Genomic DNA, 20,000 nt, shown 5'->3' with positions numbered 1-20,000 from the left:
GCGAAATTTGAATCAAACAAATGTTGAGTTCGTAAGAGAATTGACTGTGCAGTTTGATCGTTGGTGTACAGCGGCAGATATTTCAACAATGGATAAACCGAGAGAGTTGATTCTATTTGAACAATACAGGAATACACTTCCCGAGATTATAGCTACTTATGTTGCAGAGCGTCAGGTGAAAACTGCTTCAGAGGCTGCACTGATGGTGGATGATTGGAAACTTATTCATAAGCCCCGTGTCGAAAGATCCAGTGAACGCCAGGTTCATACACAGGTGAATTCTTCCGTTGTCCCTATGGGACCAGCCAGGCGTTTTTTGAAAAATAAATCAAGTGACTATGATAACTGTAACTACTGTCTGGGTAAAGGACATTGGAAGTCAAATTGTCCAGTGCTTAAGTCAAAATTTGTTAGACACGCCCATTCCGCGAACTAGTGCATGGGGTGGTGGATCTTGGTATACGCCCTATTCTACCTGTTGATGGCGTCTCACTGATCCTCGGAAATAACTTGGCCGGCGGACGCGTTTGGGTTAATCAATCGCCCTCTCTGGTTGTGGCTGATGCACCGTCCTGTACTGATGGTCCGGATGACAGTGCGCAACAGTATCCGAAAGTGTTCGTCGCGTGTGCAGTGACTCGTTCTGGTGCTCAACCTAGGGCTGAAGAGAAAATCAGTGACGCTGAATCGTGTTTCGTTTTGAGTGATTATCCCATTGTGGTTTTTCGGAAAAAGTTGTCTACTGAACAGCAGAATGATGAAACATTAAAACCACAATTTGAACAGGTTGTTGACAGCACTGAAATTCGTGACAGAGCGCAAGGCTATTTTATTGAACAGAATGTGTTACTGAGAAAGTGGTCCCCGCATGCGGTTGATGGTATGGGAGAGTCTGTCATTCAGGTCGTGATACCAGTAAAGTTTCGTTCGTTAGTGTTGAAAATGGCTCACGATCAGCTCGCCGGTCATGCTGGTGTTCAGAAAACGTATGACAGAATTCTTCGCTACTTTTACTGGCCTCCTATTAAAAAGGACGTTGGCAGTTTTATTAAGACCTGTCATACGTGCCAGCTTACCGGCAAACCGAACCAGTCGTTAAAACCGGCTCCTCTGCGTCCAATTCCAGCTGTATGTCAACCGTTCGAACATCTTATTATTGATTGCGTCGGTCCTCTTCCTCGCTCGAAAGCTGGAAGTGAGTACCTGTTGACAGTGATGTGTCAAGTTACGCGTTATCCAGCTGCTTACCCATTGCGCTCGATTAATACAAAGTCTATTGTGAAAGCGCTCACTCAGTTCGTGTCTATTTTTGGGTTACTGAAAATTATTCAATCAGACCAGGGAAGTAATTTTACGTCCAAATTATTTGCGGAAGTGCTTTCCGAGCTGGGTGTTAAACACAATCTGTCAACAGCGTATCACGCCCAGAGCCAAGGAGCACTTGAACGTTTCCATTCTACGTTAAAATCGTTATTAAGAGCCTACTGCCTGGAAATGCAGCGGGACTGGGAAGAGGGTCTTCCGTGGTTGATGTTGGCAGCCAGGGAGGTCACGCAGCAGAGCATTGGGTTTAGCCCAAATGAACTGGTTTTTGCACACAAAGTTCAGGGGTTATTAGCTGTCTTACGTGATCAATGGGTTGACTCAGAACCACCGGAAAAATTGTCAGAGTACGTATTGGGTTTCCGTCGTCGGCTTTCATTGGCTGGGGAGTTAGCTGGGAAGTGTTTAAGTAAAACTCAGGGGAAGATGAAAAAGTTGTTTGACCGTTACACTGAACATCGGAAGTTTAGTGTAGGAGATCAGGTCATCGCGCTTCTGCCTGTAATAGATTCCCCGTTCCAAGCCAAATATACTGGGCCGTATGAGATAATACATTGCATGGCCATGGATAATTACACGATTCTGATGCCAGACCGAAGAAAGAGATCCCAAGTCTGTCATGTAAATCTCCTTAAGCCTTATTATCAGCGAAACCGACCGGTCTCCGTGCCAGTGGCGCCTGTGGTGCTAGTGGACAGCTCCCCTCAGTCAGGTGTTTCACAGGACATGATGAGTATACCTCTGGACGAATTAGAATCTCCTGATGACTGCGTGTTACTGGGTCGTTAAAAGAATTCTGAAACGTTGAAAAATCTGTCTTCTAATCTTAAACATTTAGACGCGACGCAAAGTCAAGAATTGATTAGTTTGCTTTCTGAGTTCCCGGAGCTGTTTTCGGATGTTCCAACCCAAACGACACAGGTAGAGCATGATATTGAGGTGGGCGAGGCTGCTCCTGTCCGTCAGCGTTTTTACAGGGTTCCACTGAATAAACGAGAGGTTTTAGAAAAGGAAGTCCAGTATTTGCTGAATAACGGATTAGCCGAGCCTTCATTTTCCAGCTGGTCCTCGCCGTGTTTGTTGGTAAAAAAATCTGATGGTACATTCCGTTTTTGCACAGATTATAGGAAACTGAATTCTGTTACAAGACCAGACTCCTTCCCTCTGTCGAGAATGGAGGACTGTGTCGATCAGGTCGGTGCCGCAAAATTTGTGACAAAATTAGATTTACTTAAAGGCTATTGGCAGATTCCGCTGACAGAGCGCGCGCGCGAGGTTTCATCGTTTATAACACCTAACGGATTATTTTCTTACCGGGTTATGAGCTTTGGTCTTCGAAACGCACCGGCGACGTTTCAAAGAATGATGAATAGAGTTATTGCGGGACTAAAAGGCGTGACGGTTTATCTGGATGATACGATCGTGGTAAGTGATACATGGTCAGAACACCTTAATCGTTTACGTTTACTCTTGGTCCGTCTCTCTCAATCAAATCTTACATTGAATCTTGCTAAGTGCGAGTTTGCAGGAGCGACAGTCACGTATCTCGGTAAGGTAGTGGGGCAAGGACAGGTGCGTCCAGTGAGGGAGAAGGTGAGAGCAATAGATGAATATCCTGTTCCGGTCACTAAAAAGGAGTTAATGAGCTTTCTGGGTCTGGTGGGTTTCTACCGCTGTTTCTGTAGGAACTTCTCTACGGTCGTTGCCCCTTTAACGGACCTATTGAAAGCTAAAGCCTTGTTTGCTTGGTCTGAGTCTTGTCAGAATGCCTTTGAGGCAGTGAAATCGTTGCTAACTACGACACCTGTCCTAATGGCACCTCAGCCGGAGAAAACTTTTAAAATTCAGGTAGATGCCAGTAAAGAGGGAGCAAGGGCAGTGTTAATTCAAGAGGATGAAGCAGGTATTGAGCGGCCGGTTTGTTTTTTCTCGCGGAAGTTCAATAGACATCAAAGAAACTACTCCACAATTGAAAAGGAGGCGCTTGCGTTAATTTTAGCACTCCAACATTTCGAAGTGTATGTGGGTGGGAACAGCTCAGCGGTAATAGTTTACAGTGACCATAATCCGCTTACATTTTTACATTCTCTTAAAAATCCAAATCAACGGCTGATGCGTTGGTGCCTGTTTCTTCAGCCCTTTCATTTGGATGTTAGGCATTTGAAGGGCTCAGAAAATATAGTGGCCGATGCACTGTCTAGGGCACCATTGTAGAACATTTTGTAAGCTGTTGCCTTGGATGAAGAGTTAACAGGTTTGTTTTTTTATTTATTATTCTATCCACGTGGGGGAATGTTGTTGATATTGTGTATGTATAGGCCTATACTAAAATGATGTTTGTTAGTGCGGTTATGAATGCTTAATGTTGGCGGAAACTTATTGGTTTCCTTTTCTTAAGGGGGGGAGTGTCACGGCTGTATACTTTATATTGTCGTCTTTGCCGTGTCTGGGTGTGTTTTGCTCCTCCTACAGGTGTGTTGCGGAGCTGAGGTAATCAGGTGGATTGGGTGCACCGGTGCACAGGTGTGCCTGTCAATAAGAGCTTCCTGTTTGGCGTCCTTAGTGAGCATTCCATTCTGTCACATCGATCCCTGGCCAGGACCGAGATGTTGATTGGCGTTGCGGCGTATTGCGAGAACCTGAGAGACAGTCTTTGTTATGAAGAACGTGTAAATAAAGAGAGTATTGTAACCGCCGTAAACGTTTCCTCCTCCTTCATTGTTGCTCCCTAATAAGGGCGTAACACACACACACACACAGATACACACTCACAAACACACACACACACACAGATACACACTCACACACATACACTGACACACACTCACAAACACACACACAGATACACACACACACACACAGATACACACATACACACTGACACACACGCGCACACACACACACACACACACACACGCACACACACACACAAACACACACACTCACAAACACATACACTGACACACACACTCACAAACACACACACACACACACACACACACACATACACACTCACAAACACATACACTGATGTTTTGAGCGTTTATAACGCTTTCATAACTCAGTGGAAATGTTCCTAGAACTTTGTTCTGCTTTATTTAACTCAGTCCCTTCGGAAAGACGAGTCTCTCGATCGCGGGGCCAGAGAGTGTGAATCCGTCTGATATTTTTACTCGCGCCACGTTCGGCTCATCTTTAAAAAGGCTCATGGATATATTATCGGCCAAGGCTTATTTTCATCCTCTCAGACTTATTTTTAAGGGCCTTGTAAGGCAGTGAGAATGGAAACATCATCAGCTAAATATGAGTCAGGATATAAACGACAGATCTCCGTCCAGCACTGAGACCATCAGCTCCTCATTCACAATCTGGGCAGAAACGTCCCGAACGGGGATCGAACATGAGAGAGACAGACTCGTGTGTGTGTGTGTGTGTGTGATGGCAGGAAATGATGTCATGCTGCTAGAATGAATCCTGCAACAGCAGATGAACACGCATACTGCACTTCAAACATGTGAAGGATATAAACAAATATATAAATAAATCAGATTAAAACACATTCTGAAAAATGCTACATTAAAATATATACTGTTAAAATAAAAATAGATACATACACACACACACACACACACAGAGACACACACACACACAGAAACACACACAGAGACACACACACACACACACAGAACTGCACTGCTAGCTCACACACTGCTAGCTCACACACTGCTCAGCTCACACACTGTTCACACACTGCTAGCTCACACACTGCTCAGCTCACACACTGTTCACAAACTGTTCAGCTCACACACTGTTCATGGCTACTATACAGTATGGAAGCAGACACACTCGGACACAGTGACGGTTCCATCAGATCTCACTGTATGCTTCACTTTCTACACGTACACAAGGCGTACAGCATGATGTTAAATATCATAACTGGCATAGTACACACACACTGTACACACACGGCTCAAACATTTTCTGCAGTACTTAGTTTGTCCACAAGGTGGTGACACTGATCTACAGCTGAGACTAAAGGCTGTAAGGCCGGCACGGACTGACCTCTCTCTCTCCGGTGAACACACACTCTCACACACACTCACACACACACACACACACACACACACACACACACACACACACACTACTCTGACTGACTGTTACAACCCTGGCTCTGGGGAAGCAACAAAGGACAAAAAGACCAACGTCTGCCAATCAAAATTAAAAGTTTATGAAATAATGAAAGGAAAAGGGGACTGTAGAATTGACTGCCAGAGCAGAGAGAGATAGAATGAGCATGTTTGCTGGATTTAAAATGGTCTCCTTCAGGTGATACCAACTAACCAGTTATTTGCAGGTGAGCCACCAGGAAACTGCAACAAAACACAGATCAGAACACTCCCTCATAACACTCCCACATAACACTCCTCATAACACTCCTCATAACACTCCCTCATAACACTCCTCATAACACTCCTCATAACACTCCTCATAACACTCCCTCATAACACTCCCTCATAACACTCCTCATAACACTCCCTCATAACACTCCCTCATAACACTCCCTCATAACACTCCTCATAACACTCCCTCATAACACTCCCACATAACACTCCTCATAACACTCCTCATAACACTCCCTCATAACACTCCCACATAACACTCCTCATAACACTCCTCATAACACTCCCTCATAACACTCCTCATAACACTCCTCATAACACTCCTCATAACACTCCCTCATAACACTCCCTCATAACACTCCCTCATAACACTCCTCATAACACTCCCTCATAACACTCCCTCATAACACTCCCACATAACACTCCTCATAACACTCCTCATAACACTCCCTCATAACACTCCTCATAACACTCCTCATAACACTCCTCATAACACTCCCTCATAACACTCCTCATAACACTCCTCATAACACTCCCTCATAACACTCCCTCATAACACTCCCTCATAACACTCCTCATAACACTCCCTCATAACACTCCCTCATAACACTCCCTCATAACACTCCCACATAACACTCCTCATAACACTCCTCATAACACTCCCTCATAACACTCCTCATAACACTCCTCATAACACTCCCACATAACACTCCCTCATAACACTCCCTCATAACACTCCTCATAACACTCCTCATAACACTCCCTCATAACACTCCCTCATAACACTCCCTCATAACACTCCCTCATAACACTCCTCATAACACTCCTCATAACACTCCCTCATAACACTCCCTCATAACACTCCTCATAACACTCCTCATAACACTCCCTCATAACACTCCTCATAACACTCCCTCATAACACTCCTCATAACACTCCCACATAACACTCCTCATAACACTCCCTCATAACACTCCTCATAACACTCCTCATAACACTCCTCATAACACTCCCTCATAACACTCCTCATAACACTCCCTCATAACACTCCTCATAACACTCCTCATAACACTCCTCATAACACTCCCTCATAACACTCCTCATAACACTCCTCATAACACTCCTCATAACACTCCTCATAACACTCCCACATAACACTCCTCATAACACTCCCTCATAACACTCCCTCATAACACTCCTCATAACACTCCTCATAACACTCCCTCATAACACTCCCTCATAACACTACCACATAACACTACCACATAACACTCCCTCATAACACTCCACATAACACTCCTCATAACACTCCCTCATAACACTCCCTCATAACACTCCTCATAACATTCCCTCATAACACTCCCTCATAACACTCCCACATAACACTACCACATAACACTACCACATAACACTACCACATAACACTCCCTCATAACACTCCACATAACACTCCTCATAACACTCCCTCATAACACTCCCTCATAACACTCCTCATAACATTCCCTCATAACACTCCCTCATAACATTCCCTCATAACACTACCACATAACACTCCCACATAACACTCCCTCATAACACTCCACATAACACTCCTCATAACACTCCCTCATAACACTCCCTCATAACACTCCTCATAACACTCCTCATAACACTCCCTCATAACACTCCCTCATAACACTCCTCATAACACTCCCTCATAACACTCCTCATAACACTCCTCATAACACTCCCTCATAACACTCCTCATAACACTCCCTCATAACACTCCTCATAACACTCCTCATAACACTCCCACATAACACTCCTCATAACACTCCCTCATAACACTCCCTCATAACACTACCACATAACACTCCTCATAACACTCCTCATAACACTCCCACATAACACTCCTCATAACACTCCCACATAACACTCCTCATAACACTCCTCATAACACTCCTCATAACACTCCCTCATAACACTCCCACATAACACACCTCATAACACTCCCTCATAACACTCCTCATAACACTCCTCATAACACTCCCTCATAACACTCCTCATAACACTCCTCATAACACTCCTCATAACACTCCCACATAACACTCCTCATAACACTCCCACATAACACTCCCTCATAACACTCCCTCATAACACTCCCACATAACACTCCTCATAACACTCCTCATAACACTCCTCATAACACTCCCTCATAACACTCCCACATAACACTCCTCATAACACTCCCTCATAACACTCCTCATAACACTCCTCATAACACTCCCTCATAACACTCCCACATAACACTCCTCATAACACTCCCACATAACACTACTCATAACACTCCTCATAACACTCCTCATAACACTCCCTCATAACACTCCTCATAACACTCCCTCATAACACTCCCTCATAACACTCCTCATAACACTACCACATAACACTCCCACATAACACTCCCACATAACACTCCTCATAACACTCCTCATAACACTCCCTCATAACACTCCCTCATAACACTCCCACATAACACTCCCTCATAACACTCCTCATAACACTCCTCATAACACTCCCACATAACACTCCTCATAACACTCCTCATAACACTCCCTCAAAACACTCCTCATAACACTCCCTCATAACACTCCCTCATAACACTCCCTCATAACACTCCTCATAACACTCCTCATAACACTCCCTCATAACACTCCTCATAACACTCCTCATAACACTCCCACATAACACTCCTCATAACACTCCCACATAACACTCCCACATAACACTCCTCATAACACTCCTCATAACACTCCCTCATAACACTCCCTCATAACACTCCCACATAACACTCCCTCATAACACTCCTCATAACACTCCTCATAACACTCCTCATAACACTCCTCATAACACTCCTCATAACACTCCTCATAACACTCCTCATAACACTCCTCATAACACTCCTCATAACACTCCCTCATAACACTCCCACATAACACTCCCTCATAACACTCCCTCATAACACTCCTCATAACACTCCCTCATAACACTCCTCATAACACTCCCTCATAACACTCCCACATAACACTCCTCATAACACTCCCTCATAACACTCCTCATAACACTCCTCATAACACTCCCTCATAACACTCCTCATAACACTCCCACATAACACTCCCACATAACACTCCTCATAACACTCCTCATAACACTCCTCATAACACTCCTCATAACACTCCCTCATAACACTCCTCATAACACTCCCTCATAACACTCCCACATAACACTCCCTCATAACACTCCTCATAACACTCCTCATAACACTCCCACATAACACTCCTCATAACACTCCTCATAACACTCCCTCAAAACACTCCTCATAACACTCCCTCATAACACTCCCTCATAACACTCCTCATAACACTCCTCATAACACTCCCTCATAACACTCCTCATAACACTCCCACATAACACTCCCACATAACACTCCTCATAACACTCCTCATAACACTCCTCATAACACTCCTCATAACACTCCCTCATAACACTCCCACATAACACTCCCTCATAACACTCCCTCATAACACTCCTCATAACACTCCTCATAACACTCCCTCATAACACTCCCTCATAACACTCCCACATAACACTCCCTCATAACACTCCTCATAACACTCCTCATAACACTCCCTCATAACACTCCCTCATAACACTCCCACATAACACTCCCTCATAACACTCCTCATAACACTCCCACATAACACTCCCTCATAACACTCCTCATAACACTCCTCATAACACTCCCACATAACACTCCTCATAACACTCCTCATAACACTCCCTCAAAACACTCCTCATAACACTCCCTCATAACACTCCCTCATAACACTCCCTCATAACACTCCTCATAACACTCCCACATAACACTCCTCATAACACTCCCTCATAACACTCCTCATAACACTCCTCATAACACTCCCTCATAACACTCCCACATAACACTCCTCATAACACTCCCACATAACACTACTCATAACACTCCTCATAACACTCCTCATAACACTCCCTCATAACACTCCTCATAACACTCCCTCATAACACTCCCTCATAACACTCCTCATAACACTCCCACATAACACTCCCACATAACACTCCTCATAACACTCCTCATAACATTCCCTCATAACACTCCCTCATAACACTCCCACATAACACTCCCTCATAACACTCCTCATAACACTCCTCATAACACTCCCTCATAACACTCCCTCATAACACTCCCACATAACACTCCTCATAACACTCCTCATAACACTCCCTCAAAACACTCCTCATAACACTCCCTCATAACACTCCCTCATAACACTCCCTCATAACACTCCTCATAACACTCCTCATAACACTCCCTCATAACACTCCTCATAACACTCCCACATAACACTCCCACATAACACTCCTCATAACACTCCTCATAACACTCCCACATAACACTCCTCATAACACTCCTCATAACACTCCTCATAACACTCCCTCATAACACTCCCACATAACACTCCCTCATAACACTCCTCATAACACTCCTCATAACACTCCCACATAACACTCCTCATAACACTCCTCATAACACTCCCTCAAAACACTCCTCATAACACTCCCTCATAACACTCCCTCATAACACTCCCTCATAACACTCCTCATAACACTCCTCATAACACTCCCTCATAACACTCCTCATAACACTCCTCATAACACTCCCTCATAACACTCCCTCATAACACTCCTCATAACACTCCTCATAACACTCCCTCATAACACTCCTCATAACACTCCCACATAACACTCCCTCATAACACTCCTCATAACACTCCCTCATAACACTCCTCATAACACTCCCTCATAACACTCCCTCATAACACTCCCTCAAAACACTCCTCATAACACTCCTCATAACACTCCCTCATAACACTCCTCATAACACTCCTCATAACACTCCCTCATAACACTCCTCATAACACTCCCACATAACACTCCCTCATAACACTCCCACACTTAAAATTTTGCTATAGGACAACCTAATGCAACACCAACATGTACAGGAAAATATAAACAAGGACAGACACTTAAGACCTCTTTCTTTGGTCAGTTCACAGGCTCTACTATGCCTGAAAAGATAGTTAGACACATAGTCCAGGTTAGTACTAGTACTAATCTCAACACCTAACCATTTCTCCTTTACCAATTTCAAGAGCCCCCTCACAGTATGGCCAAACACCAGTTCAGCTGGACTGAAACCAAGGGATTCCTGAACCAACTCTCTAACTGCGAAGAGGAGTAGTGGAAAGCCATCATCCCAGTCTCTCTCAAACTCTTTGCAGTGGGGTGCACTTGAGAGATTCCATCAAACTCTCAAGACTATGCTGAAGACCTTGAGATTCTGGATGATAAGCAGACAAGATGCTGAACTGCTTTAACACGTGGGAGAAAAGGCGAGACATAAAATTAGACCCTTGATCAGACTGAACAGCTTTTGTTAGCCCAAACACTGTGAAAAACTTAATGAGGGCTCTGGAAATGGCAGGGGCTGTGACTGTCCACTTTTTGGATCTGTCCACTTTGCATTAAAACACAATCACTAACAAAATAGCCAGAAGCAAAATTTGGTAATGCTTCATCTGACACTACATTTTCAAACATAGGTGACAGAGTGGGGTCTTGTTTTTGCTCAAGTATGAACTGCTCACCTTGGGCCATGAAAGTATCATAAAGTGGAATCACAGATTGATCGTTGGAATGTTTATCTTCAGCATGCCTCTTTGCTGACATGGCACGAGTAGCACAGACAGGAAACGTTTCTGGAAATGCCAATTCAAGTTCATCTGGACCATCTGACTTGAGGACAGTGGAGGTAACTTCAGGGACAGCTAGCACTTTACCACCAGCTAAATTATTCCCTAGAATAAAGGACACACCATCTATAGGAATCTGGGAACAAAGTGCCACAACAACATCCCCAGAGACTAAATCCGATTGGAGATTAATGCTATGTAAAGGCATAGACAAATATCCTCCACCAAAATCTTTGACAATTACCTCTGAACCTTGAGCTGAATTTTCATGGAAGGACAAGACATCATGTAAAATTACAGATTGAAAAGCTCCTGTATCTCTCCAGATCTTAATAGCTTGCCTTTGTTCAGGGTCACAAGACAGACACACAAAACCATCCATCAGAAATGATGATGAGCCAGCTAACTCACCTTTCTTGCATGAAACATTAGCAACTGAAGATGCCAGAGGAAGGCTTGGCACAGGGCTTACAAATGCTACAGTTTTTTTGCAAATTTCTGTTTCTTACTCATCTATGATAAGTTGATCTGGTCTCTTACAATAAAACACTCACTCACACACACTCACCTCTCTCTCTCCTGCTCCAGCAGGCCGGTGAACTCGTCGCTCTTCCTCATGAAGTCGCTGTGGTTCCTCTTCTCGTGGTCCAGCCGGAGGAGAGTCTGTCGATGCGCCTGTTCCACCATCAGCAGCTGCTCCAGCATCCGCCGATACGTCTCCCGCTGCCTCTCCACCAGCCTGTCCACCTGACACACACACACGCTCAGAACATGGCCACGGCTGGACCTCACACACACACACTCAGAACACAGCCGCGCTGGACCTCAGAGCGCTGACACACACACACACACACACACACACCTCGGCCATGGGCTTCTCATAGACGTCCTCCTGCCAGCTGCCGCTCTGATCCTGGAGGGTGTCTCTCTGAAGAGCCTTCAGCACCTGCGGCGGCGTCACGAACCCGTATCGGCCCTCCAGCACAGCCAGGTCCACTTTATCCGCTTTGAGGACCGTGATCACCTCGTCTCGGGCCTGTGATTGAAACACAGAAACTCTGTGAGATCACTGAGCTTAAGGGCTGAATATGAATATTAACTGCCTACAGCTATAATTTCTGTTGCTTTTATGCTGGTTTAATTTCATCAGCAGCTGTATGATTTTAACAGGGTTTGACTCTCTGCTTCGCCACCGTGAAAACGTCTCGGTTATGTATGTAACCCTAGTTCCCTGAAGAGGTAACTCGAGCTGCGTCGAAACGCTGTGGGAACTCCCCTGTGTGCGACATGAAACACGTATGGAATCAGTCCAATGGCGTGACGGAACGTCATGTGATGTCATTGACCAGGAAACTATAAAGCACACCTGAACCAAACAGTGCAAGCTTCTGATAGGCTGAAGCAAGTCGATCACGGGCATGTCGGGAGTATGGCATGGTGACACAGTGTCTCATTACCTCTTCAGCGAACCAGGGGTTACATACATGTGGGAATACCCACGCTAATACCCATGTTCCCATAAGAGCAAGTGTCCGTCTGTGTGAAGTCAGAGCGCACATTCAGACGAAAGCACCTGCGCCCCTCAAGTGGAGCTGAAGTCAAGATAGTAGAACCTCACGAATGTGTGCGGTGAGGACCAGCCTGCCGCATCACAAACATCCTGGAGGGAAACTTCTGACAATAAAGCTTTAGAAGCAGCCATGCTCCTAGTTGAGTGAGCTCGTACAGCCAAAGGTGAAGGCTGACCAGTAAGCAAGTGAGATAGCCTCAACCACCAGCTTGCTCATTCTCTGCTTAGATGCTGGACACCCCTTCCTGGGTGACCCAAAACATACATGGATAATGTGTCGTCTCTTGGGATTAAAACAGGTAGACCTTGGCTCGACTTAAGTTCTCCCACAGGAGTTCCACCACCTCGGGGTGAAGCCTCCATTTCGTGGGCCTAGGCCCCTGCCTCAACAGGATGTCTGCCCCCTGATTTAAATACCCCGAGATGTAGATTGTCTTCACCGAGAGCAACCACCCTTGGGCCCACAGGAGGATCTCGTGAGCCAGCTTGTATTAGGGCCGTGACCGCAGACCCCCCTGATGGTTTATATATGAGACCACCGATGTGTTGTCTGACCGAACAAGCACACGATGGCCTCTCAGGTCTGGAGAGTCAGAGTCTGGAACACCGGCAACATTTCTAGACAATTTATATGCCACAAGAGATGATGGTCCCGCCACAGACCCTGAGCGGAGCGACCACTCCTGATCATCATCCGTCGTTAGCGTGACGGGACGACAAGGAGCTCCCAGCACAGGCCCTTGGGACAGGAACCAAGATTCTTTCCACATAACCAAGGCACAAAGGTATCGCCGTGTGACCTTGATTATGCGGAGCTGGTTTCCCCTCGGGGAGAACCCCTTGGTCCTGAGCTACCACTGCAACTGTCTCATGTACATCAGGCCGTAAGGTATAACAGTCTTTGAAACTGCTTTACAGTGAGTGGCTTGCCTAGCTTGCCTTGTTTCATGGCTGAGAGAATCGAAGTGTTATGAGCAGGAGACAGGCGTGCCTGCATCGTCGTCGAACCCCGACGCCGAACCGCCTGATGCTCAGATTGAGCTAGAATCAACCAGTCGCCGAGATGCGACGCTCTGCTTTTGTTGCGCCCGGTGTTGTGAGGAGCTGGTCGACTGCTTTTTCTGTTCTTGAAAGCTTTCGATGACCGTGTTTACTGAGTCACCAAAGGCCAGCAGGGGAAAGCGGGGCATGCAGAAGGAAGATCTTTTCTCTCTCCTTCATTCCTGCGAGGTTTTTATTGCTTTCCTCCCTCACATATTTTAGTAATCATCATAAACTTAGTATCCATCGAAAGCTTAAACACTCAAAATTCATTCTGTGAAAACTGAAAACCTTTAAAACCTTTCAGTGGTTCAAAATCTACTTCAAATTTAAAACACAACTTAGTTAGATGTACAGAATGGCTTTGATTTTATAGCAATTTCCAAATTATTCAAAAGTCCAAATTATTTGGTAAAATATAAAATAATAAATGTTTATTTCAGTGCTGACAGAGCGTCACCTGCAGTTCCCCCTCCAGCATGCTGAGCAGGAACACTAGGTCATCCCGGGACAGATCCCTGCTCTTCCCGGCTCCACTGCGCTCCCTGTGCGCTCGCCGTCGGCTCGGCTTACTCTGGGCGGGGGGCGTGTCCCTCTGGCCAGGGGACGTGTCCTCATGAGTGTGACACGCCCCCTCTCGCTCAGACGCCTGCCGTCGTGATCTGGGTGGCTCCGCCTTCACCGCGCCCTCCAGACTGTTGCTACGGGAACGCATGATCATGCACCTGTGGCGGGAAACAAAGGATTGTGGGAAACGGCACAAAACACATCAAATACGAACTGCTGAAGTTTGTACATGTCCTCCATTACAAACATGATAGATGTAAAGCCAAGAATATTTGCATAGAAGTGTTACTGTACAGGTAGAGTTAGTGCTTGATCTTCATATAAAACAACAGAAGTCTGTGAACTGTGTGTTTGAACAGCGTGTTCAGACTGATCCATCAATAATGCAGAAATCTATTCGCACACACGATGATGTCATCTCTTACACACACGCATTCACACACACACACACACACACACACACACACACACAGTAATGTCATCACACACACACACACACACACACACACACACTCACACACACACACACACACACACACACACACACACACACACACACACACTCACACTTACACACACACAAACTCTCTCTCACACACACTCTCTCTCTCTCTCTCACACACACACACACACACTCACACTTACACACACTCTCTCTCACACACACACACACACACACACACACACTTACACTTACACTTACACACACACAAACTCTCTCTCTCACACACACACTCACACACACACACACTCAGTGAATGAATAGGTCATGATGTCATCTAAAAAGCTGTGGATCTGCATGAACTTGCAGGACAAACACTATCAGTCATAAACTGGAGCTGCTTCTGTTTCGTAACTGATGAACTCTACACAGTTATTGAACTGGACTCAATCAACATAGATCTGAATAGTGACTCTATTGTAGACCAGCTTTACAGCAGAATCTGAGTTTGTCTCATATCTGATGAAGATTATCATTGATCCTGTATATGAGTATCAGGAAAAAAAGTATATTGAACTGTGAAGCTGCGTTCAGTATTGTTAGTTATTGTGGCCACCCAGTGAAAACTATTCATATATTTCCCATAAACCCTGAAAACACACACATCTAATCACTAATACTGTAAATCAGGATTTCTGAAATGTATTTCTTGTATAGACACTGAACCTGAACTGAACCTGCCAGACCTGAAGCTTTACAGGGTTAATGACCTGCACACTCGTGGGTCCTCTCTGTGATGTCACTTCCTGTGTTCTTCCAACAGTCTAAATCTAATACAGTATGCATTGTAGTTATATACATTCCAAGGGGGAGGGATTACATAGAGGTGGAGACTCTGAACAAAGCATGCAAATGAAGTAGGAACACACCCTACTCTGAGAGCGCTACCAGTACAATTGAATCAGCGTAACTATTCAAATGCTGATACTGGCCAGGAACTCCGGTTCCAAGAGCCATCCCAGAGCCATTAAAGACAAAAGGTGAAAGTCTCCCCTACAGCTAATCCAATCAACCTAACAATTCAACGTCTGGGCCAGGGGCTTCGAAAGCCATTTGGGCTCCGAAAGGTGAGAATCTCAGTGATCTGACTCATTTAAAACACAATAGAGAAAACAGGACTGGCCAGAGTCTCTAGCTAGAAACTGACCCTACTTTAAATCAAAGTCCTAACTTTTAATGTTGAAAACTAAATTAAATTTAAATTAAATTTGTAATCCTACATTGGCCATCATCACTACACTGACAGTAGATGCAGATCGTGCTCGGCGATCGACTGCTTTTCCTGCCGCTCCCGCAGGAGCAACGCTGAACTTCCTGTCGAGCTTGAACTATTGTGGAAGCGAAATAGAATTGACTGAAAATTGCCTGTCAAATATTATAGGCTGTATTTTTAAACATAATTAATCTTTTTGGAAGTGAAATCTGAAAGGTGAATATGGATTATTGAATTTTTAATAACGAAAATGTGTGTGAAATATTTTTAATTGAAATATTCACCGCTTAAATATACAGCCATGTTTAATTCCAGCCCACTGAAATGCAGTGCAATTCAACAAGCTTTTCTGTTTCAAAAACATTTGGCATAATCTTTCTTCCGTATCATTAGTTTATGTTCTCTCTCTGAGAGGAAAGTCATGTTTGTGTTTGAATGCATTGATTTCTCTCTTCAGAGGCAGAGGAACTGAACTGTGGGTCAAAGGTCAAACCCTCCCAAACATGAGCTGACCTCAGATCAGATGACATCATCACTGCACAGGGGTCAAAAGGTGACACACACACGTTCCAGAAGGCTGATGTCATTCAGGAAAGAGAGAGAGAGAGAGAGAGAGAGAGAGAGAAAGAGACACACACACACACAAACTCTGACACACTCAAAAACACACACACACGCAAACACACAAACACACATACACATTCCAGAAGGCTGATGTAATTCAGAAGAGAGAGAGAGAAAGAAAGAAAGAAAGAAAGAAAGAAAGAAAGAAAGAAAGAAAGAAAGAAAGAAAGAGAGAGAGAGACACACACACAAACTATGACACACACACTCTCTCTCTCTCTCTCTCTCTCACACACACACACACACACTTACACACACACACACACACACACACACTTGACAGAGTCGCCGTGTCGCGTCTGAGAACACTAGAGACCACATCTGAGATTAAACACAGTAATCCAGAGCTGACGCTGTTTACCAGAAACACCAGCGAGTCGGAGAAGCTTTACTTCAGTGACACACGTCTTCATTACGACTGCAGATAATAATGTGTGCGAACACAAGCTTCTCATTAAACGAATGGATCTCCTGAACGCTTCTATCAGTTCATTCACATCCATGAGTTACGAAGATTTAAAACTGATTTATCTGAATCAATAACGCAGATTTCTTGATCTCTGAAGCTTCTCAGATGTTTGATGAACTCATGAAGAGCAACTCTCAAAATGCACCCAAAAGCAAATAAAACTACAACAAGTAGTATATTAGTATATGTGCATATTTAATGATTTAGTAACAATGGCTATATTATTGTCCACACTTTATTATAAGCGCTGCAGTTTGTCGCCTGTCGCTTTAAATGCTGGAGCTGTTTCTGATTGGCCGTCAGTGTTTTACGGTTGATCTGATTGGCCGTCAGTGTTTTACGGTTGATCTGATTGGCCGTCAGTGTTTTACGGTTGATCAGCAGAAAGTGATGCAATGATGTCGTTTCTCTGTGAAACATCGTTATAGTTGTGCTATTTAAATTTAGAAAGATTTTTATTGTCTTTATCGTTATAGTTTATCATCTTTGGTGTGAACGAGCCTTCAATCTGTATTTTATTCCTCTTCTGGTTTATTGTTTTATTTTTGCACTTGTAATCCTCTGTCTTCTGAAGCGTGTGCCGGAAATAACAATACACACACTAAATAAGGTTAAAGTAAGTGACTAACTAAAATTGATTAGCATAAAAGAAAAATTGTATTTAAATAAATAAATGAATCCATTTAATTTAATTATTTGATAAAAGAAATCAATAACAGTACAGTACTGTAGTGAGGATAAACACACGATGATGTAATGTAATAGAAACTAAATATTTTACTATGCATAAGAAAAAAAAGCACAATTCATAATTTCTTTGTATGACAATTGATCATGTTTCATTGCGTTATTAATCAAAATAAAACAATCGACTCCAAGCACAACTATGAAATATGACTACAAAAATCATATTTTGAATAAAGGGTGAAGATGTGTAAATGATAGATTATTAAAATGTTCTTTTAAAAAGTGGCATAGTAAGAAACACACACACACACACACACACACACACACCAGCAGATGGCAGGAGTGAGTCAAATTCTTCTAATGCTGATGTGTGTGATTTAAGATCTGTGTGAGTGTGTAAGTGTGTGTGTGAGTTTGTAATTGTGTGTGTGTGTGTGTGTGTGTGTGTGTGTGTGTGTGTGTGTGTGTATGTGTATGTGTAAGCATGTGTTTGTGCATGTGTATGTGCATGTGTGTGTGTAAGTGTGTGTGTGAGTTTGTAAGTGTGTGAGTGTGTTTGTGTTCATAACAGAATACTGTACCATAAGACTCATCCTGCTGTGTAATACAAACAGAAAACCGTGTGTCGTTCACACACACACACACACACATACACACACACAGTAGGATCTACAGTCGTCAGAATGTGCTGTAAACCAGAGGTCCCCAACCCCCGGGCCGCGGACCGATACCGGTCCGTGGGACATTTGGTACCGCGCCGCACAGAAAGAATATATAACTTAACGTATTTTCCGGACTATAAATCGCAAAGTATAAGTCGCATCAGTCAAAAAATGCGTCATGAAGAAGAAAAAACATATATAGCCTAAGTCGCACTGGACTATAAGTCGCATTTATTTAGAAATGTAGCCTATTTCACACAAAAAACAAAACAAAAAAACAACAAAAAATGTTACGGACGGGACAGTTCTCCGTTACGGACGTGAGCGCTCTGAAAGCGGCACTAAAAGACTGCTTTAAAGGTCCCGTATTATGCAAAATTCACTTTTGCATGCTGTTTGGACATAAATGTGTGTTGGCAGTGTGTGTACACAACCACCCAAGAGTGATAAAAATCCACTCACTCCTTTTTTATTAATCCCCATAAATCATCAGCAGTGTCTCCCAACGACCTGTTTTCAGAATGCTGTTTTAGTGACGTCACTAAAACAGGCCCCGCCCATGAGCGTTGACAGACATTGCCGTTCTAACATAGCCCCGCCCTGATCGAGTTCACAGCAGCTGCTGCACGAGGTGGAATTATTTTGTTATTAAAGTCCCCGTGAACCGGAAGTTGCAAACGACTTTTCTCCAGTGTTGTGACGTATTTCCCAGTGAAAAGGAATACTGAACAGAGGGCAGGGTTTTACTGTAGCGCTCCTCCTCTCCATCTCTGCTCATAGCAGACTAACGGTTTGAGGGGACTGGTTAAGCGTTTCCCAACCCAAGCCGTCAAAACTACATCATCAGAGAAGGAACGCCATTCCAGACCGGAAGTAACTTTTCAGACTTTGATTAAAGATTACGACGGCAAACAATTTTTTTCTGTGTATTAACTTGCACGGATTCATTTTTCACCACAAGACTAGTAATATGCGCTAACAAAGTAAATAGGGTCAATTTTGATTTCAGTTGGACTTTAAAGAAAATGCTCCCTCAACTCTACCGAAATTCGTTTATGTACTTGCGCACTTCTTATAACTTACTGTATTTACTCAGCTCTTACGGTGATTTTCTGAA

General features: G+C 44.0%; 1 protein-coding gene across 3 annotated transcripts in view; it reads right to left on the bottom strand.

Moving 5' to 3' along the window:
- The window catches only part of filip1l (filamin A interacting protein 1-like), a 133,996-nt gene that overhangs the window by 101,921 nt on the left and 12,075 nt on the right, over positions 1–20,000 (bottom strand). For 2 of the 3 annotated variants that reach the window (XM_079856501.1, XM_079856502.1), the window contains exons 2-4: positions 14,620–14,884; positions 12,411–12,584; positions 12,117–12,295 (exon numbers count right to left, since the gene is read on the bottom strand). In XM_079856501.1, coding sequence (XP_079712627.1) covers positions 12,117–12,295; positions 12,411–12,584; positions 14,620–14,880 — 614 coding nt within the window. In that variant the 5' untranslated portion in view covers positions 14,881–14,884. Of the gene's footprint in view, positions 1–12,116; positions 12,296–12,410; positions 12,585–14,619; positions 14,885–16,899; positions 16,934–20,000 lie in introns of those variants that run through there. The other variant, XM_079856503.1, reaches the window with a different exon arrangement.

This window comes from Squalius cephalus, assembly GCF_949319135.1.
Source record: "Squalius cephalus genome assembly, chromosome: 22".
NCBI classification, from domain to species: domain Eukaryota; kingdom Metazoa; phylum Chordata; class Actinopteri; order Cypriniformes; family Leuciscidae; genus Squalius; species Squalius cephalus.
Note: the sequence above shows the minus strand (reverse complement) of the source record. Positions and strands in the feature narration are given on the sequence as shown.